The 23,720-nt window shown below is 33.6% G+C and overlaps 1 protein-coding gene across 3 annotated transcripts in view; it reads left to right on the top strand.

The window, feature by feature from the left end:
* Sox102F (transcription factor Sox102F) overlaps positions 1 to 23,720 on the top strand; it is a 445,538-nt gene that overhangs the window by 154,155 nt on the left and 267,663 nt on the right. For 2 of the 3 annotated variants that reach the window (XM_072530009.1, XM_072530011.1), the window contains exons 2-3: positions 10,299 to 10,895; positions 21,995 to 22,136. In XM_072530009.1, coding sequence (XP_072386110.1) covers positions 10,303 to 10,895; positions 21,995 to 22,136 — 735 coding nt within the window. In that variant the 5' untranslated portion in view covers positions 10,299 to 10,302. Of the gene's footprint in view, positions 1 to 5,323; positions 5,648 to 10,298; positions 10,896 to 21,994; positions 22,137 to 23,720 lie in introns of those variants that run through there. The other variant, XM_072530010.1, reaches the window with a different exon arrangement.

Here is a 23,720-nt window from a genome sequence, read left to right as displayed (position 1 = left end):
AGCATGTGTTAGCTTTATTTTTCTTAGGTTTAGGAATAAATATCGACTTAGTACTTCCGATCTCGTAGCGGAAACGTTAAAAGCGCTATTTCCAAATTTAAAACTACTGTACTTAATGCCTTTGATACGGGTACATTAATTATAAACATCTCTATGAGTGTCATAACAGCAGACTGAAGGATCGTAACTATTTAATACTTAAAATTACTTATGTTTAGCGGTAGTAGTAAACGGTCGTACACATAACTGAACTGAAATAAAACTTTTAAATATAAAAGTTTTATTATTGTAAAAACAATTTACAGTTGCTAATTGGAATTTGAAATAACTATCTCATTATTTTTGGCGTCAGTTTTATTGTAAATATTCCGTTAAGTATATATTTTATAGTTTCGACAATCGAACAATCTTTTATTTGTCTTCAAACTGTAAATTCCTCATATTATATCAGTATAATAAACCTTAAAGATTTAAGTAATAATTTACCAATGTTTAGAGGAAGCAACTAAATGCACAACACATTTTCCGGAAAAATACATACCTACACAATAATATTGAAACAAATTATATTTTTTGAAAATACAATTCGTACGCCATACGTTATAGTATAATATAAAAAACATGTGCATTTTGTTTTGTATTCTGTTATGCCGTCTAACTACTAACTTACTTACTAAAATACTCGTAGTCGTATAACACCAAAAAACTACTATCTTGAATCGAATATGGTAAAAATAGAACTTAACGCAATCCTGTTCATTAACGTTTAGAAATTGCGCACTGCGCGAAACATGCGCACCTTTGTGTCCAATTAAAATGGAGTAAGAGCAATCTCCTTGTAAATCTCTTAGTAGGCCAAATTTAAAAACAAAACAAAGAAAGAAAAAAAAAGATAGTAGCAATATTCTCGAAATCTTATTTTGCAGTTATTTCTGTGAGTATCTTAATTAACTGCGTTGTTCTAACTCTTAAGTCTTTAAATCTCCAGTCAGTCGGTCGGGTTTTATTTACTAAGCCATTGTTAGAATAACGTCGCATTCCAGAGCAATCCTCCTTACATGTGTATATAAAGTGAGAAACTCTAGCATTAGTTCTAAGGCTGTAGTAGGACATGATCCTATTGCATCCGTAATCCCTACACATGCGAGCCTTTGCACTTTTTGCAACTATGTCTTTTACTGTGTTATTTAAATTTCAATCTGACTATTAAGTGGGACCAATGGATCATTTTAGGTTTCAGACTGCATGACATATTTGCGAGTGCGCATTGTACGTAAGTTCTATTCTAAGTCTATAAATAATAACTCTAGAGATACTTAACCCGTTAGTGTTGTAGTTGTTGTTAATTTCCTCGTATTAGAGAATAAAACAAGTTATGTTTTACTATCATTAAAAGAAACTATTTCTTTCTAGCAGCAGGCAGTTACGAGGTTTAAGACACTTTGCAAGGAATCAGCGATAGTACAGTCATAGTTACCTCTAACACAATAACTAGATCGTCTACGTAGCATCACAACAAAAAAACACTTGTTTTAAGCATTGCTAAAACATCGTGAATTATTAACGGCCACAGTAGAGCTTATATGACTATACATGAGGGCAACCTTTTACTACTCTTATAGTGCTCGACTGATCCAATAATTAACATGTATTGAATCCATTTAATGATGGAAGGTAGTACACCTTTTTCTGTTATGGTAGTGTTAACAGACTCCAGTGAGTGTTATCAAATACCCCATGTACATATATGTCTGAAAGTACATAACGCCATTTCTTTTCAAGATCTTTAACAAAAAACTGCAAGACATTTGTGGTGGATTTGCTGATTGATAGAAAAAATTTTCTTCGTGAAACGATAAATTTGATAAGTATTCATGTATCTATTCCGATAGCTACATACACGCTACATACATTATAAATTGTGGTAATTACAGTAGCCTATGTGGTTATTTACTTGGTTAAGTGGTTTTAGATTCAGATAATTAATGTTCTTAAATGATGAAATTCTTCTGCCTCTATTCTTTAACCTTTCATTATTTGTGTTATAATTTCGACAATTTCTGATGTTGATGTGCAGTTGCACAAGACGAATTAGTCAAGTTTTGCGTCTTAGTCATTGTTTGCTGTATTTTTTAAATATAATCATGTAATGATGCGTTTCAAATCATAATAATGGCTTCCAAAAATTATTCATGCCGACCTCACATGAATCCTTCTATTATTTTATTCACAAACCGTGATTGTGATACGAAAAGTTGTAAAATGATAATGTCTGCTTGACCTCATTGATCCGTGATTGTTCTCGGGTAAACATGGACGTAGTAATGTAATATACAGAAAGGATTGAGATGGCATTTGATGTTGTACTTATTACTAAATATTGTTATAAGTATTATTGTTGTTTTCTGTACGTAAATAGTGAAAAAGATAGTGTTTTTTCATTCAAAGATGAACTGTAGATGTATGTCGGAATAAAAGATTATTCCTAGTATCGTTCCAATAAAATTTGGATATGGGTTCTACTTACTCTCAATTTAAAGTTGATCCTGTGTTGTAGTGTGCTTTTACCCTGGTTGGGATGCCACCCCTTTTCGGGGATAAACATTTTATTGGAATATAAATAACTTTTGTCATACCTACACATTTTTTTTTTCGAAAGTCAGTACTTTTCGACTTGTCAATTTTTTCAAACGGTTTTTTGCGAATTACTCGAAAAGCACTGCATTTTATTAAAAAAATCATTCTTTTAAAAAGTGTAGCTTATAAAAATACAAAAAAGAATGGTGGGTTTGTGGTGTCCGTAGCCCCAGTACAAGCAAGATATAGCTATAAATAAGGTCCGTATTTTTTTCAACGACAAAAAACCTGAAAACCATCTCCTAGTTACCACCCTAATTAAAAATAATCGTTACTTCTTTACAATTCACTTTAATATAGTACGGACTTATAGTATAGTCTACAAATTTGGCTGGCTTAAAATGGTAAGTTTTGAAAAATATTGAGTTTAAAGTGAGAGGAGGATTTTTGTATTTTTACAAAAAATTCAATTTTTTTCGTATATAATGAGAGACAATTTTGCCGGCAATATTTTCGGCTGGTATGAAAGTTTGTTGCCTGGCAATTTTCGCGAATTAAATTTTGTTGCCAAAAAGCAACAAACTTGAATAAAACCAGAAGAAAATTTTGCCGGTAAATAATTTTCTCTCGAATGATATTCGTCAAGACTATTTCACGAGAAAATTAATGCACCATATCAACGAAACATAATCTTTGTTTATTTGTTTACAATATTAAGTATATATTAAATGTACCATTATTATAAGCTATAGTAGTTTGCCCATTCTTTTCTACCAAAGCATGATTTTGGGTATTATTGACCTGTAGCATTTGGGAACTCGAAGGTCCAGCTTCATTTGTTCTTCTGAGATTTTCGATCAACTTCTGGTGGGGACTGGAATCCAGCTGCAGATATGGTTTTAGAGAGCTTGCATTTGAGTGACTCGCTAATTTAATTTATTCCTGTTTAGAAACACCTTGCTTGAACAAGGCTAACACAGCTAAAAATCGATGAGAATGGTTTGTTATTTTATGTTTTTTCTGTCTATTCCAATTTTTTCAGCTGATATTTTTGTCCACTTAGATACGGTGTTGATTCCAAGTTTTTGTTCTGTTCTGTGTTTTGTTTTGTTCCAAGTGACAGTTTTTGAACCAAGATCCATCCTTCCAATTGGGGTGAACGGTAAGAATGAATCTTCTTCTTCTTCACGTGCCATCTCCGCGACGGAGGTTGGCAAACATCATGGCTATTCTGATCTTAGATGCTGCTGCTTCGAATAGTTCAATTGATGTGCATCCGTACCATTCCCTCAAGTTACGCAACCATGACGTTCTTCTTCTTCCTACACTTCTCTTGCCTGTCTGAAGAATGAATCTGTCTGATAAAATCTTTGGTCTCCATTAATTTCAAAAATAATTAACTGGGCATAAATTTTCGTTTGATGAATTTCTGACCAGCCATTTGCTGCTTGCTAAACTTTTCGAACCGCATTAATTTGTTTTGGAAAACATGCTGTTGTATTCAATTCGGCCCGTAAATTCTCCCATAACATCAAATTCCTTCTGGAAAAAGTAAATCTTGCACTTTACGGCATCATTGCCTCTCCAAGCAAGTTCAAATGAACAAAGGTAAAAAAACTTTTTTGTGCTCCATGGGGGGCTTCCTCGTCGTAGCTTTGGATGATTTTTAATAGTTCTTCGGTGGATAATGCTTTTGAACTGAGTTTTCTTTTTTCTTGAACACTTTGAAGCTGCCTCCCGTAGGATCTCCGAATTTCTCACCCGTATGTCTCCGAAAATTGAGTCCAAATAGAGCTTCTGGACCTCTCGTTCAATGGGACATTTTCCGAAACCAATTTTTTTATTTCTTCACCTGACTGACATCCAAATCTTGATTTTTTGTCTGAATTCATTATATCTGTCCAAAATTGATTACGCCTCAATGACGTTTGTCAAACTGACACCAGACACCTTTGTGACGGATCTGTCATAATTTTGTTGCTGAGAAATCACGGACAGTAAGGAGTTTTGTCAGTAGGAAACGTGGCGTTGCTATGGCGTTTTATCAGTTAAAAATGGTCTAGTGAAATAGTCAAATAAATTGAATCAATATTGTAGGTCACAAAAAGAAATCCCTTCAACTACACGTTTTTTTGGCTACTTGCGTCATTATATTTTTAACTTACTCCGTGGTGTTTTAACAGTCACAATGACAGAATCAAATTTTAATTGACAAACTATCGTGTAGAGATATTATTCTCGGCTTAAAATTTTCTTCATATATTTCAACATGGTAAAACAACCAAGAAAAAAATTCCAATACTTTTTCAAAGTACTAATAATTTTCAATTGGATTGTCTAAAGCAAGAGCTTTTCCTATTCACTGGGCATATTTGACAGATCAGTCCTGTTATGTATTCTCGACCATGGAAGGTAATGCAAATAACATATCAACATGCCGGAATAAGTTCTGTTAAGTACTGAATGCAAAAAAAGATCCTGAATTATACGCCTAACAAGGATGTTGATGACTGATTAGATAGATATACATTTCTGGTTAGTATCTTTTTGTGTGATAAGAGCAATTATTTGTTACCACCCTAAATTCTAGATCACAGTTGTTTTAGCTTCATATTATCAGTTGTATGTCTACGCCTCTGGTAGTCCCATCCGCAACGAACTATTCGTATGTGTAACACTAAAACGAGCCTGCACTCTTGATCTTTAGATTTTGATATCAGTTCGTATTCAAATTCGAGAAATGTGATTACTCTTGGGACAGTTTCGTTAATTCTATTTGCATGTGCATATTTATTAACCGGAAATGGAAAATCGCGAAACTCTAAATAGATGTCGCAATAGTATATACTACATGCCGTATAGGTGCTGATGATTGTGGTTCGGTGGTTTTAAAGTGGATTTTCGATTAAGATTGGTAGTTAATTTCAATAAGGAAAAGGAAGAAACGTGGGTGTCATGACTTATAATTAATGTTATTTATTATAAGTATGTTAGTTTTATAAAAAAAATGTGTTTTTTGTTTGTTTTAACCGTTTATTAATATAATAAAGTGGTTAGCTTATAAAAACAGGTAAGGTTATATCAAAAGAGGAGTTACCGATTCTATCAGTATTAATGAATTCATATTACAATGAAATCAACGTTTTAAACTTATTTTTAACGATTAAATTGGACTTTATTCGGTTGGTTATATATTTTATCGTCAACCTTCAATACCGCAATGCATTACCATAAGGATTTTCAGAAGTAAACAAACTCATGAGGCAGATATAAGATTTATCTACCACCAAAATATTCATCAACAAATGTGATTGACTACATTAATATCGAATTTGGACCGTGTATATGTGGACGTCAGTGTGTGGATCTATCTCAACGTTTCGCACTCATGCTGGCTCCTTCTTCAGCCACATGGAAAGGCTGTTAGCCACGGAAAATTCACCTATCCATCATTTCAAGAGGCAAAAACCAATGGTTCGGGGGAATTGACGCACAGTATTTTAATTAGTCTCCCAATACACAGGTTAAACGTGAATATCAATTAAAAAAGCGTCTTCTAGCTTTGACGTGGTTCAGTGTTTTGTTACTCTTAAAGATATCATCAGAAGTGGGGAAAGTATCACTTTACTTTTTTTAGAACCAAGATTTTTTATTTTACTTCTCACTTGTTTCAGCAAGATACTACAAGTACTAGCAAGAGCTACAGAAAGATATAATGGGATTGGAGGGTGCTCCTTCTCATACTCCATTACGGTGGAGTAATTCCTCTGAAATTATCAATATTCTCTATGAACTGTTTTCATGGAAACCATTTGTGTGGCTTTGAGCATTTTTTGTCCGACCTAAAAACTGTTTTCTTTTTGAAATTATTTTTTTATTTATTTGTACTAATACTGTTTTATTGTTTTTACTGGGAATTAATCACAATTTTACTTAAAAATAATTTTATTTACGTTTTGATTTGGAAATCGCCCCGCACATTTCCGAAGTGGATATTGAAACGTCAAAATAAACTTATTTTAATCTAAAATTGTGCTTACTGGACTACCTAAGTCTGACGTCATAATAGGCGAGGATTTTAAAACCCTTTCCAAACATTTCTAATATGTGTGTATTTGTTTAACTTTAATTAGGTATATTTTTACTCTATCTCAATTAGGATTATTTCAAAATAAATTAATAAATCATTGAATTTATTTACGAAGTTGAAAAATATTTAAAATATTGTTTTATTCTTTTTTCGTTGTCAGTGATTTTATCCTGTTAAATACTAAAGATATTCGTTTTCTCGTAGTTTATTTTGTAATATAACATTCTGTGGAAACCTTTCTATCAAATTACTATAATGAGTGTTTAAAAAAATATTTTTTGAATGTTGTAATAGTTTTTGAATTTATTTTTTAGATCTGGGTGTATAATGGCTAGTAAACATGTGTTGAATATATCCAGTATTACTAAATTATTCAGTAACGACAACAAAACTATTAACTATTTAAACTACGAGATAAGGAATATATTTAGTCCTTTAGGGGATAAAGTCACTAGCACTTAAAAAGGATTAAAACGTTAATTTAAATATTTTTTAACTTCGTAAATCAATTCAATTAATTTTGATTATAAATACAGTAAAAAAATAATTAAAGTTTTAATCAAACCATAACGTAACCTTAAAATAAGACATTCGTAGTAAATATCTTAATCATTTAGGACAAATACACACAAATTAGAAATGTTTGGAAAGGTTTTTAAAATCCCCGCCCATTGAAACTGAAAAGCCACAAGAAAATAGCTTCAGAACAATATTAATAATAACGTGGATAATAATTTATGACTTGTATTTAAAAACTGGGCCAGTGAAAAAGCTGAATACATTTTTATACAATAAAATTAAAAACTTTAACTATAAAAACCTTGAGATAATAACTAATTTAAAAATACTGTTATAATTATGAATGACCAACTTGGAGTCAATAAATAATCGCGTTTAATAATGTATTATTTAATACTAGAAAACGTTTGTCAAATTAGTCTTATCTTAATTGTTAAATAAATGTTGAAACAAGAAACAAGTGTTGTTCAAAGATGAAGCCATCGCTATTACTATGTTGTTATCACAACAAAAAAAATTTAATTCTACAATCGCATTTGTGGTATTTCCACAAATACGGTCACTTTGTTGAATATTGTGAAACGATTTTGGAGTTAAAAAATGTTTCTATAAATAACCTTCTGCTTTTTATTTAATAAGATCTTATTTTACATAATCAAGTTATTGGTAATATTATGTAACGGATTTTTGAGTTTCATAATATCTCTTAGGTTGTCGGCCTGGCGACAATCTTCTACCTGAATCCATTCTGGCTCTGTGTATCACATATTCTTATGAAACTGTTTCTTATTTGATCTGTATAGTGTCACCTAATTAAAAGTTCGTAACATTTCAACTTATCATTTGTTCTTCTTTTTGTAGTGCCTATCATTTTCGGATCTTGTTGACCATCGTGGCAAACTGGTGCTCTGAAAAGATTTGTGGTTGTTGTGTTAAATCACGTACGTAGATTTTTCAGTCAGGAAATCCTTCGCCTTCCTGGTCATCGTTTTCCTTCTACTTTTCCTTGTAGAATTAATTGCAGCAACCCATATCTTTCGCTGTTCCTCATGATGTGACCGAAGTATTTGATTTTGGCGGGTTTTGTTGTGGTTTAGAACTCTTTTCCTTTTTGTTTTCTTAATAAAACGTCCTGGTTAGTAACGTGGCCAGTATATATCTTCAGGATTCGACATTTCGAAGGCCTCAATTCTCTTGCAGGTAGCGTCTGTGAGAGTCCAAGACTCAACTCCATACAACAATACAGGAAAGAGATAACATCGTAGTAACCTGAGTTTTATGAGTACTGATATAAATCATGGCATTTGAATAGCTTAGCCATTTTTTGAAATGCAGATCTTGCTTTTTTTATCCTACATTTTATTTCTTCTATCATTGATTGTTTCGTTTAATTCTTTTAATTTTTTTCGACATTTCCGTGTAAGTATCATATACTTTTCAGGTTAATCTCAGTCTTCAGTCTTCAATCGCAATTAAATCAACCTGTTACAGCTGTCTTGATATCATGACTTTATGATTTGATTTAGAGATGATGACCTCTTTTCTGACAAAAACTCTGAACTAAGTAATCTTAAGGAAATTACAAGCTTTATATTTTATTACAACTATATCTCGTATCAAGAGTCGCAAATGAAACGCGGTATAGAGTTCTAGTAAGTTAATTAACATTGTAAGATATTTTACATTGTATAGTTTTATTGGAGCAAATAAAAAAGTGTAGTGAGCTCATAAAAAAGAGTACATATTTCTGATTTACTCAGACTTTTTAGATTTACTCATTGATTGCGTTAATAATATGGTCAATAGTTGGTAGTTATCTCTGTTTTTGCATCCATGTGGACCAGTTACTCTTACATTCTATTTATCTCAGATTATTTGCCATCTAATACGTATGTGGCGACACCGCCATGACGGCAAGGGAATCTAGAAGACCTTCAAACCCGGTTGAACGCTGTAAACAACGAATGCACTGAAAAGTGCTTAACAATCAACGCAAATAAAACAAAATGGATGGAGGCCGGAAAAATTAATATCGAGGAGTCAGTACTAAAATTATTAAGAAAATCCTGGAAAGGGTGGAACACGTTAGATATCTGGATAGGTGGATTGACTTTAGGGTTGAAAATGACGAAGAAATTTCGACAAGAATAAAAGTAACTTGTACGAAAAAGCTTTATTCACTGGCGCAGTAGAAGTCTGTCATTGACCACACGTCTAAGAGTATTGAAGTGATATGTTTGGTCTTTTTTGTTCTATGGATGTGAAACCTGGACAACAAAAATAAAAAATCTTAATAAATTACTATCATTCGAGTTGTGGTGTTGCCGTTGCATGCTCAGAATCCCATGGACAGTACACATATCTAACGAACGTGTGCTAGAGACCATGCACAAAGAGCGAGAATTGATCAACATCATCAAAATGAGAAAGGTCTTATACGTCGATCATATAATGAGAGGACCTAAATATCGCTTACTCCGGTTGAACATTCAGGGCAAAATCGAAGAAAAACGCTGTTGTTTTTTCTAGCTGCCGACCAAGAAACATTTCATCAGCTAGTTAATACGACGATAGCCAACATTTGAAAACAAGCACGGTACACAAAGAAGATAGAGCTGGATCACATTAGCAAGTGATTTTAACTTAAAGAATGCTTGGTTAGCTGGTCATGTTCGCAAGCATCTCTCTACTTGTACTTTTATTGTATCATATCGTTCTTTCTTACGAATTTTATTTGCTATTTTTCTAACTGGATAAGAAATGGCAAAAGAAAGGTAAAACAGTATTAATTGGATATTATTATTCGGACCGGATCTGGCGATCGTTTCTAATGAGTCGGCCTCTTCATGCATAACTATATACAAATATAAAAAAACATATTGGTACTTGAAAGCTTTTTTTTAAGAGTCTTCATAAATTATGTCCTTTTTATTGACAGATTGGTAAAAACAAAGATTGGCAAAAAAATTGTTTTTTTAAGTTTGTCCTGTATACTATATAGTTTGTCCTGAATACTATTCAGTACATTCTGGATTGATATTTTTCTCAACAATTTGTTGTTACAAGAAATCGGAAAAAATATATGATAATTTACATTAAGTTTTGTTTTCAGAAACATGTCCTCAAAACGAAAGTCCCCACCTACAAAACTACACGAAGGCACCAACTCAACAGACCCCACGACACCAGGAGTTCAGCACACCGGCAGCGGCAGCGAAGGAGGAGGTCTCACCGACCTGGACGAGACGAGCAGCAATAACCTAAGTGATATCTGCGAGGAAGACAACAATACTATGGTTCACAACTCTAACGCGTTCTACAAACTGTCGGAACCCTCTTCGCCGGGCAGTGTCTCCCCCAGTGAAGGAGAGGACCTTGAGGAGGATCGCATGCCTCCCAATAAGTCGGCCAGAATGGGTGAACCTCACATATTCGTTTCTAGTAGTATTCAGGCGTTATCCTTACATACGGATCACGAAAGACGACGGAACTCTTCGGAGTGTAGTAGTCCCAGTGCTGATATAAAAACGAACAGTTATAACAATAATAATAATAACAATAGTTTAGTTAATAATAACAGTTCCTCGCATCCGCTGAAACGGACTATGGATGACGTTCTTAAGAGGCTTACGTCGAAGATAAATCATAGTACGATACGGGAAGAAAAAAGGCCTACTCCGTGTTCGACGCCAAATTCTGTGAACAATTCGTAAGTTTTTCTTTATTTTATTTTACAGGAAGACAAACAGGGAAAAATATTACTCATTTAAAAACGTTGTTTTAAACTGCATTTGCATTACACATTGTTTACCCTTTGACATTTTTGAACCAATATTATTTATTACAAATTATTACAATGGAAATACTATATTTGAAGGATACGTTTCTTCATTCTTGTCGCTCGTTTCAGCAAAGACATAATACAGAAAAAGAATTACAACCAAAATATTATCAACAGTATTAAAGAGTAGAAAAGATAACTGTAATGGGAGCAAATTTAAAAATATAAAAATCTTATAACTTATACTTCTTAAAGAAGTATAAGACGAAATAATTGAGTCTTTAATGATTCAAAACAACATTGTATCGATTTATATTTGACTGTAGTTTATATATTTTTTATAAACTGCCTCTACATCCGTAATAATACAAAGCGACTAATTTTTTACCGAGTCACAAACACAGTTTTGTTTAAATACAAAACATACTTTATACTCATACAATAACAACAGTCGGTACAGCAGCGTAAGAACCGTTTATATTAAAATTCCTTCTCATCCTCAGTTATCTGAAATAAAATCCCATGAAAGCTCAGCATTCTTTTGAACAATATCGTTTCTTCTTTTGATCGTTGTGTCACCATCTTAAAAACCACCGTCTCGCGTGTACGTTTTGTTTGATCTTTTGAGACACTCGCATCCTAACGATGCTGCGTTTAATTTTCTTGTACGATTTAGATCTATAGATAAGAAACATTTTTGTGTAGCAAAGATGTTGCTATTCATCAGAGTTTGCATGAACATTGTATCCAGTTAAGCGCAAATATTATCTTTAGCGAATAAAGAGCCTTTAGTGCAGGATATATGGCTGTTTTTGGAGAATACTTCCTTTAAATATTATTTTAATAATGGATATAACAGGAAACATATTCTCCTTCATTTAATAGTGTTAAGTTTTGTCACTTTTCCTACATAGGCCAACCATTTCATGTACTTAACTTGCTTGTTTTATGCTATCCGGTTCCCAATTTCTTTACGAATGTATGGTACTTCTTCTTGAAGTTTCTTCTCCTATCGGAGGTTGGAAACCATTATGGCGATTCTAACTTTATTCACAGCTGTTCTAAATAATTGAGTTGAACTCATGTTCAGTCATTCCCTTAAATATTTATGCAAAGAAATTTTCCATCTTCCAATTATAACTTCTCTAGCCATGACAGTCCCTCAAAATGGTTGTGCGTTTCAACTCGTTCTTTTCAAATATCGTTTTTTCATAATCACTTATTAAATTTTGTCAGGTCGATGTATAATATCAACACTTATATGATTTTAGTAAGCATGAGTTCTATTATAATTATTTTTTATTATAAAGTTTTCTATTCATAGTTACAAAAGCTCATTTTAGTGAAGTAAAATTACTTGTCTATATTGTCTTATAGTAACTATTCCCCACTAACCATACCATCATAGTCCAGGACAATAAGACAATTGGCGACACTGACACGGCCAGGCAAAAGACAGGTGTTCTGAGTATTACGGACCTCTTTAACAAGAACCTACATGTTTCCTGCAGTCAATTTTTTGGAATTGATTAGTTATTAAAAAATTAAAGTCAAAAAACGGCCAATCTCGACTTTTTTCGTCCATCAGAAAACAGTGAAAGACTGGAAATAAATTTAAGAATAAAAAACTTATATATAATAGGTATAACAACCTTCAAATTGGCACTTTTTAAATGTTTCTATCCTTATTTGATGCTTAGAAAATTGCAAAATAAATCAGAAATTTTCAAGTTTTTTATAAATGGTAAATCACTTTATTTTTAAATTACCTTAGAATCTTCATATTACATGGAATGTTGAGTCTTGTAGTGTTCAAAATATGATCAAAATTTAACAGCAATGTCTCAAATAGTTTAAATGTTATTTTATTTGTTAATCCCAAACTATTTTTTTTGTAACAACCTAAGTCAGAAAATGATTAAGTTACAGTGATTCTACAGATAGTTTATGAAAGAAGAAGGCTCATTCTACAAATATTATTAAAAAGAAATAAAGAAAAACTTTTTGAAAAATTATTTTGCAAAAAGATCAGTCATTACAACATTATATAATCAACAACAGTCGATTTTTTGCTTATAAACAAGAAGAATAACTCGTAAGTATTGCCTACAGGAAAATTATTTTTTTCATATTTGGAAATCCTGCATTTTTCACAAATTTAAAACAATTTGAGATGAAGTTACTTCCTTTTTTTTAATTGACATCAGCTTTGTTTATAAGAACTAAGAGATCTAATTAACGTTATTTAAAGAATATACTTTAAAGTTTTAATGTGCCAAATTCGAAAAATATTTCGTTTCAACGGAATCGTCCACAAAGCATCAAAATGTGGCCCTCAAAATCGGCCGGCTTTGAAACTCGAGTGAGAGATGGAGGGGGAAGGAGCTGTTAAATGTATCATTGGTTCTTGTATATGGATTTCGACGTTTCTGTTTTTAATTTGTATTTATTTTTTGTAAACATACTATAATACGAATGAAAAATTGAAGTTAAACGCAATTCAATTATGTTTGGGATTCAGCAAAGGAGAGTTGGTACCCATCCAATCAACAGACCTTTTGTACCAGAGTGTTTATTAAAAAAAATTACCTGCTATTGCAAAACTGGCTGCAAGAAATTGACCTGCTATTTTACTAATACAATGTACATTTTGAGGGAGAGGTAAGGGATTATTTATTTCGAAAAGGATTAACATGTGTAAGTACCCGTTTAGGATCTTTTGATCATCTTCAGGTTAGCTTTGAATGTGTTGTTTGTAAAGCAAAACAGCCCGAAGAGTACACTGTGATATTGGAGTATGTGGTGCAGTATCTTGGCGACTGTTGAGATGGAGTCACTATTGAATCAGAAGTGAAAGGCTTGCCTAGATGGTATGTTCTTTCCAGAGTCTACTGTGTGTGTTTTGAGCTAGATGTGACAAGAACCGAGTCTCTAGTTACTATTGTTCCTGCAAGCTGTTATTACGTCTACATCCAACTTCAAAATTGGTGTATTGCACTAAATTTTGTTATTGGATGTTTGCGTTAACGGCCAGGCCTCGTCAGCTTTTGCGGAGCGATTTGCCACAGGTAGCCCAGTGTGACTGTGTTTGTGATAGCCTGACAGTGATGAGCGCTAGCATTTCGATGTTACTTTAGTTCCGTCAGTCGCCAGGACAGAACCTTCCGACCCCGAAATTTGTGGCAGGTACAAAATTCTCAGGGACGGGCAGGTATCATTGAGTAGTGATATTGGGAAACCGTAAAAAACCAATCTTCCCCTGTCCGGGGTAAGGAAAAGAATTTTGCTATAGGTTGGTGCGGCAAGCTAGCGGTGCAGATTCGAGGATGTCGGCGTATTCACCCGAGAGTTCGTCAATACAATGGATGGCATATTAGAATGGATGGCATATGAAGTATGAACCGACTCAAAACGACTGCTTGGAAAACGAGGATAATTTTGATGTATTTATGTATGATGTCCCATAAATTTTGTAAATTATATGAATACAATTTAATAAACGTAGTTATATGTTCCGTTATATTTCCTATATCATTGTTTAATAAAGGGAAACAAATATAGTATTAAAAAAAATATATCTATTGAAAAATGTTCTACAACTGATTCAGTAACTTTAGTTTTTCGTTCATGTAGTAGCATGTTTAGCAATAAATAAAACCTGGTTTATTAAAGATTTTACAACAAAAATTACCTCAAATGTTAAGGAAAATAAGATGGTTTATTTATTTTTTTTAAATAATGCGTATTCGTAATGGACGCAAAAAGTACATACAAAAAAAAACAAATAAACGTCGAAATCCATAAACAAGAACCAGAGTACAGTTAACAGCTTCTTCCGCCTCTATCGCTTCCGCGAATTTCAATGCAGGCCGATTTTTAGGACCATATTTTGAAGCTTGTGGATAATTTTCACGAAGGCAATCTTTTTCGAATTTATAACATTAAAACTTTGTATGTTTTAAATGTCTTTTAAATGACGCTACTGAGATCCCCCAATTCTTATAAACAAAGATGTTGGTAATAAAAAAAAGGAACTAACCTTATCCCAAATTGTCCTAAGACAACTTTTTAAATTTGTGAAAAAATGCAAGCTTTTCGAACATGAAAAAATAATTTTCCAGTAGGCAATAGTTAAAAAGATATTCTTATTCTTTATAAGCAAAAAATCGATATGTTTTTGCAAAATAATTTTTAAATATTTCAAGTCTTTTTACTCCATTTCTTTTTATTACTATTTATCGAATAAACCTTCATCTTTTATAAGCTATCTGTAAAATTACTGTAACTTCATCATGTTCTGGCTTACATGGTGGCAAAAAAAATTTAATTTGGGATAAACAAATACAATAACTTTTAAACTATTTGCTTTGAAATTTTGGTCATATTTTAAGCACTAGAAGACCCAATATTCCATATAATATGAATATTCTGAAGTTAATTTTTAAAGAACATGTTAACCATTTAAAAATACCGAAATTTCTGACTTGTATTGCAATTTTCTAAGCAACAACTAACGATAGAAACAATTAACAAATACCTTATATATGATTTGTAAGATTATTTCTCAAATTTATTTCGAGCGCTTAACTTTTTGCTGATAGACGAAAAAGGCGAAAATTTAACGTTTTTGACTTTAATTTGTTAACAACTAATTAAGTCCAAAAAATCGACTACAGAAAACATACAGGTTCTTGCTATAGAGGTCCATACTACTCAAAACAACTGTCGTTTGCCTGGCTGGGTCAGCGTAACGAGAAAAATATTATTTCCCTGGACTATTTATTAGGTATCCTTAATTGAAAGAACACCAACGCTTCGAATCATCAAACCAAGCGAATCTGATTGAAGTATGCAAATGCATTGAAAATTAGTTTCTGCTATCTTTAAAATGATTTACAAACCAAGTTATAATAAAAAACAGACTTCTAACAAAAAATAAATGAATACTCAACTCTTCTTCTGATCCACCTCCTTATACGTTAAGTTTTCAGACTCTGTGTACCAGATAATTTTATGTAGATCGAAAAAATTTACATTCTGGAATAATATAACTACGGAGCTACCGGTAGGATTATTATATTGATGCATATATATTAGCATTAAAGGTACAGATCAAAGAAACTAATTTTCTAGGCATCATCTAAGTATTAGGCGACAAAAAAGAATATTATCACTTGTCAGACTGTATACAGCAAAGTTGTTGAATCTTGTTATATAAGTTTGGTTTTTTATTTCAATAAAAACTTGTTTAATTATAATATATAAATAACTAGCGAATGCCAGCAAAAAAATGGAATATAATAAAGAAACTCATAAAAACAATGCGAACAGGATATTAAAAGGGTATCCACCACGTCGTTAAGATAGGCAAAATTCCCTCACTCCCAGAATTCAATTATTTAATTTTTTTTTACGTTCTATGTGATTAAAAAATAAGACTCAGCGCAATAAGCTTGATCCTCTATCCCCTTCTCCCCTCCCCCTACCCATAAAAACGTCCTTTTGAGTACGTATATTGAGTGCACATAACCACTTTTTTGTCTTCTATGAGGGGGTGGTCAAAATGTTCGAATCATACCCCGGTCCTAGAATAGGAGTTGTTCGGACACCATCGCCGTCAATGCCACAGACCTACCTGCTAAAAAATACCCTCCTCAACAATAAATTAGCGGCCGGACAGCCCTGATGAGGACTCAACCTGTTCCTCCCTGTTAATGTTCAATCTCGCCCCATTTCGTTCTGCTTTATCTTCTTGCTTGTTCCTGGGCACCCTGCCTCATTCCTCGGGTCACCTTTCTTCTGGTTCTTCTGGTTCCTTTCTCTCCAACGTTTTCTTCACATACTTCTAAACTACTTTCCACCGATCTGACGACCTAAGTATGCTTCTAAGACCTAATATTGCACCCTACTTTGTAATCCCCTCTCAAGCGAGATCCTCTCGGCTATTCATCTATCGCATACCAATAGAGTGTGTAAGACAGTGTCCGATATTTCAAAGTACAGGTATTTGTCGTTTTCTGCATTTCCAAATCTGTAAAGGTATGTCTTAAAATAACCATGTCCTGGGAGCACCTGTGTCAGAAAGTAATCCAAAGTCCATTCATCATCTCCAATTAGGAATCAGCGACTTCGTCCACTGCGCCACTCTTTTCATCTCGTCCCATTCCTCTTGCCATACCATAATAGACCTTTCATCTTTTAATAAACGTTCTTTAGAAAAATGTGTCTGAATGTCTTCGTTTCTTCCCTCATATACTCTTTCCTTCACTAGCAAGTGCATTATAATCCACCCAGTGAAAAATCCCAGCGCCTTGGCAGACATTGGTCTGTATGCACATGCAATCCTCAACAGACTTTTCCTATCTACTCGAGTGAGCTGCCTTCTGTACGCATTTGTTAAAACTACAGTATCCCAGACAGGCGACGCGCAGAGGAAGATCGATTGCACAACAAAATAAATCGCTCTCCTTTCAGTTTTGGGTCCTCCGATCTTGGGCATGGTTCTCTCCAACGCGGCAGATCTCACCGCAGCTCTTTGAGTTACTGCCTTTACGTGCTCCCCGTACCTTCCGTTTTGAATCAAAATCACACCTAAATATCTTACGCATTGCTTTGGCATAACTCTCTTACCTGCACATTCGAATGTTACCCCGTACCTTTTCCTTGATCCCTTAAAACCCAAAGGCTCAGTCTTATCTGCAGCCAGTTATAGGTCATGCATTTTCATCCATTACTCGACTTGGTCGCATGTACACTGTGCACCGAAGATAAGATCCTACCTGTCTTGAGCCACTACCAGCATAGCGAGGTCGTCCGCAAATGCGAAAGGGGTTACACCCTGTCCGTATTGTTGGCTCACAACCCCGTTGCATTTTTAGATTATATTAAAGTTCCTTATTATTAAAGAAAGTTAGGTATAAAAGTTTGACCGCAAAATTTAAATATTTCTGCTGATCGGTTGTCCTGATGATTTGTTTTTAGCTAGAAACTGAATTGCTTTATTTACTTCAATTGTTTTGCTGTCGTTTAGATACCTCACGAAATACTTTCTATGCTGTCTCTTGAAGCATGGTTTTTTAAACTCTCAGTTTGTGTTAAGTTTAGTGGGACCTGCATCACTTCTGGCGGGTCCTGGTAGTGTACCATCTAAGCATATTTGACTCATATTGAAGTCAAAACATTTATTCTGCTAAAACTCAACCTTCAAATAGCCTACTATTAATAGTATTATTGTTACCATATTGGGTCCTTTATATAGTAATCGTCTAGTTTGGAATATTCTCGTAATTTCAAAAGGCTTTTAGAATATTCTTAGTACCTATTCCTAGATTCTATGGTCCGTTTCAAAGTTTCAGTTACTGCTCGCACAGTGAGCACCTGTCGTGAAATATCACGATTTAGGTTCGTAAGAGGACAATATTTACATCGCTCCCTACTTTAAACATGGCGTCATGGGTAATTTGACTTTATCGGTGCCTGAATAATTTAATAGAAGCGTTTTTGGCTACTTCGTACTCTAGTGCATAAGCCAATATGTTTGCTAACTTTGTGCATTGTTTGTTATTTCGGAAATTCATCTGGTTCTGTTAAATAGGCTAATCTGATATACATGTAATATCGGCTTTGAACTCCTGCAGAGAATCACATGACTTCTACTTCCTGGAACTTAGTTTGCACTTGGTGCACTTGCTACTTGTCGGACCAGTAGTTGGCTTTTGAAAGCACCAGAAACTGCTTTAAATAAACCCGCCAAACATTTGTACCATCGAATGTCGGTGGTATAATTTTAATAAGAGTGGAATTAGGAGTAAATTGAGGAATAAATAACCTGCTTCGTTGTTTCAGTCATATTATTTGTCAATTCTTGAATGTCTGTGCGCAACTGCGAAGAGATATCTTGTATCTGTGTGTGCATACGTGTAGTGATCTCACCCATCACATTTTGCATCTTGACGGTCAGCCTTTGCATCACTTAACTGTTAATATTCAAGAATAAATTTTTATACATCTTGTATAGCAGTTTTTTAAAACGTTTCTCTAAACGTTTTAAAGAAACGTAAAAATAAATGTAAAAAAGGTAAAAATTAAGTTTATGTGAAATTACATTAATTAGATTAATTAGAATTTAACACCAGATATTCTTGCACAGCTCTCTATCAAAAAACCTAATAATACCAGTAAAAATTTTGTAATGGATAATTCGGCATAGGTATCCACTAAAGCGAACCTGCAGTCTTTGGGACACGTAATACCTACCATTGAAACGTAAGCAACGACTTAACATTACATGGCATTTTTAAATAATATTTACATTCGTTAATTGAGAGCGCCATAGCTTGCGTAAGATCATAATTATTCTAAAAAATTTTTTATGAATTCCATTAAAAATTATAAATATTTAAAATAATAAATTTGTATAAGATTTTAACCACAACACGTGTCAAAACAAAACGTGGCCAGACTAGAAAAGATGTCGTTTTATTGTGACTAAATCTCTTAAATAAACAAGTTCCTTGTAAGATAATAATTTTATTGATTTATTGTAATTCAAAAATACTATGTAATATGAATGACTGGACTGCTCCGATAAAACTATCAATACAGCGTTGCCGAAACATCTGCTTTTGTAAGTTGCTTGATACTTGATGCTCCAGTCTGTCTACTTTAAAATCCTTTATAAAAATGAAATTGCGCAACACCTGACAACGCTGCATGAATTCCCAAGAAATAGGTTAACTGTCTTATCACCGTCAAAAGGTCAAGGCAACAAGACCATTATAATTACTTTTTTGTTTTTAATCTAAAATTACATTTTATGACATTGCGTAGATTTTGTAACAAGCGTGGCTCATCAAACGTATTGTTTATATATCCTTTTGTAATAGTTATTATAGCATTATCAGAATGTCATGAATTTTATTTTCTGTTTAACAAACACGCAGCATGCAGCATGTGGAGAAACATACCTATGATGCATGGACAGATAACTGTTAAGATCCGTTTTAACTCTACATTTTAAATAAACAGTATACAAAAGTACAGTAAATAAACAAAAATTTCTGAAAATATATCTATTGTTAAAATTGTAGCGTTACTCTTTCTTTAAATTGGGATTTAGAATGAAATACAGCACTGTGTGCTATGTTATTACTTTTGGTTATGGTAGATTGGACAGGGTTCATTTATGAGCTACTCACCACTTCAAGTCTCAGGTTCTAAGGCGGGTCTATTGTATCACTCTTATCATACGGACTAGGCCTATAAGGACCTAGTTGTCAGCGCTTCTGGGGCCCAGGCTCCTAATGGCTCGCATATCTGCTAGAATGGGTAGAGGCTCAAAATCTGAGCTCTTCCTACCGTTCCGAACGTCTAATCCTTTAGTAACCTTGTGGCCTCACAGAAAGCCACAAGTTTCTTTAGGGGTAACTCGCTCATTTGGCTCAGTTGCATAAAGGCCGAACCCAGTATTTACCACCTTTGGCAAGCCAGTGCCGGGCACTCCCAGAGGACATGTGAGGAGGTTTCCTCCTCCTCACCACATAGACGTCACCATGGCCATCTGCCAAACCTAGTAGATGTAGGTACCCCCTGAGTCTACAGTGGTCGGTAAGCATACTGACCACCAGAAAACATCTTCCGTTTCTCTGAAGGAGAAGTTGGGCGGAAGTCAAAGCGACAACTATTCTAGTGGAAACAAATTTCTAATGTAATGTTGTATCTTGTAATATTCTTTATGAAAACAGGTTTATTGAATTTCGTGAAGAAATGGTAAATGTGTTTGATAATAATGCGTCTTCAAAACTATCGTCTGTTTGTGAGCTATAATTTTAACATGGTCGTTTAATTTTTGAATGTGATTGATCCCCTGGAGGTCTAAAAATTCCTACTACTGGAAAAATGATTAATTATGTGCATAATATGATTATGGATAATACGAGTAGATGCTCAACTAAGCGTAAAACTGCGGAAGCTATAGACATCTAATCTAAACTATTTTGCTTGAGAAAGTTATTGACCAGAGGTTTAGTTAACTTTGATAGAATTAAACAAAGATTTACGACATCAAACTGCAGAGTGATCTATGGTTCTCTAGCGTGTTATGGTTCTCCGAATAACCGAGCAGCCCCAAAGCAAATGGAGGACTCTGAAAGAGTTGCACACTCGTATCAGAATATGCTATCAGGTTATTAGGCTCCAAATGGAATTTATCTTCTGTGATAATCTTGTAGTAAATATAATGAAACTAACATTTTTTAACAATCTTTATAAATATTGAAGGTACAATTTTTTTGGATATATATAATTGAACTGAATATAAATAAATAACATGAATCCATAACTGAATATAAATCCAACTATCAACTACATAATATAATCAACAAACGTCAAAATATCAACAACTGTTATAGCTATTTCAAACAAGTAAAATCGTCTCAATTTTAGTTTTTATATTACGTGAAGTGAAAAGTAAAATCTTGCATACCACTGGTGTTACCAGATGATTACGCCCATCGAGCAATATCCATCCCTCGGGCTAGAGGTCCTATGGCTGGATTATATTGCTCTCCCGGCGTAATCATCTTAATAATACCCTTATCTTAATAACACTACACATTTTTTAATGCATCAAAAGAGTTGATGTAGTTATGTTGGTCAATATTAGTTACCTACATATTATCAAAGGACTCATTTTCTCAAAAGGTCACAGGACCTTTTGCTGTCTGGATGATTGATTAATAAATATGACGTTTAAAGCACATGGATATCATCATGTGATATTAGTGATAATGAGATCAAAAATATTTGTCAATACTGTATGCTGAAATCGTTGTAAAATAAGGACCAATTTTTTTCTCGTCTTTACTATTAATCCACTCCCTTGTCAAGTTCTTATATGTGTTCCCCGTTAATATTTTTATTATTTATTATTTTGGATAATTCTTTTTCCTTGCTACTATTGCATTTTATTTCTTTTTATTTATATCTTGTATGTTTATTTTTGTGTGATAATAATCTGTATTTTACAGAGATGTTGAACCAACAGCTGCCATCCAACAAGCGCTTTCGGGTGACAACATTATGGAAAAGGATAGAAAATTGTCTGAATTAATTTTCCAACTCCAGATGGTCAGGGAACAGCTGTTACAACAACAACCAGAACCTAATAAGGTAAATATACTAATTTTTGTTGCTGAATCAAATTAAGATTCTACTTGATAAAATACTACTCCTCCTGAGGCTACTATTATGTCATGATGTGGATAAACTTAGGGAAGATTTTAAATTTTTTATATACGTACTCTTTACAGACGAATCTACTTTTATCATTAATGGTTTAGTAAACAGATAATTATCAAAAACTATTAAATTTTTTCAAACAAGACTAGTAGATCGTTCTAGAAATTCTGCCACTTAGACTACGAACAAAAATGTGTTTTAATTCAATAGAGCTCGTGCTCATCACGTACTATTAGATGCTACCTTTTTTTTAATGCATATTAACAATCTACGCATAAACAGTACTTTGAGTAATTAGTACCTAAATGACAGTGTGATGACAATAACGACTTGATTTCGGTAGCAACCGTCCAGCCACGATTCTTCAATTTCACCTATGTAACAAGGTCTTCTGGTCAAGACCTCCTCTTCAGTTTTGTTCCTCCATTAGCCACTTTTATAATTTAGGTACAATTTGGCTATTGTGCGTTGTATTACGAATTTTGGCCTTGTTGGCGTGGAGTGATATGACATCTTTTACGGTTGGTTCTCCTAGGTCATTGTAGATGGATGCATTGCTCACATACCAAGGGACGTTAGCTATCACACGCAATGTTTTTGATTGGAAGTTCTGCAAAATTTTTGTGTTTGAAGGCTTATTACAGTCCCAGAGTTTCACGCCGTAAGTTGATATTGGTTCATTTGTTTGTCAATTCATTTGTTTTAATTTTATATTGAGCTGAGTATTTTTGGCGTTAATGTGTTGCTTCTAGATGAGCTTTCGGTCCAAATGCAACCCAAGATATTTCACTACGTCTCTAGCAGGAATAGGAGCGTTGTTTAAACTAACTTGTGGATAGGTGTGTCTTCTTGTTGTGAATGTGATTTGGGCCGATTTTTCGTTATTAACTTTAATTTTATATTTTGTTAATCAATTTTCTAATATATGCAAGTAATATTACAGATTTTCGGAAGCCATGTCTGGGTTTTTGTTTGAAACTAAAACGACTGTATCATCGGCAAAAGGCGCCACTGTGACGTCATCTGTAATAGGTATGTCAGCAGTAAAGATTAGGTACAGGAAGAGACCGAGGACACTTCCCTGCGGAACTCCAGATTGGATTGAGTGGTAGATTGAGAAATCATTATTGATTTTTACTTGGAACGAACGTTCATTAATATGGGACTTTAGAATAAAGTACATATCACTCGACAGTAAAGATTTTCGAGTAGACAGTTTCGCTTATTTTATTTAGCAGGAGTTTTTACAAAATTTGTGACATAAAAGGTAACAAGCTTATCGGACGATTGGAAGAAGGTTCTGTAGGCAATTTACCTGGCTTACCAATCATTATAATATGAGCATATTTCCGTTGGATTTGAAATGGCTAACTGCAGCATTCTATTGTAGATAATAGTAAGCATGAAAACTGCATTAGATACTTTCTAAACAGAAAATCTAGAAATAACTATATAGACCTAGCTTACTAGGATTGACTACATTGGCCACATTAAATGGAGTTTTGTACAGTACAG

This window comes from Diabrotica undecimpunctata, chromosome 4 (genome assembly GCF_040954645.1).
Source record: "Diabrotica undecimpunctata isolate CICGRU chromosome 4, icDiaUnde3, whole genome shotgun sequence".
NCBI classification, from domain to species: Eukaryota; Metazoa; Arthropoda; class Insecta; order Coleoptera; family Chrysomelidae; genus Diabrotica; species Diabrotica undecimpunctata.
This window is presented reverse-complemented; position numbering and strand designations above follow the sequence as displayed.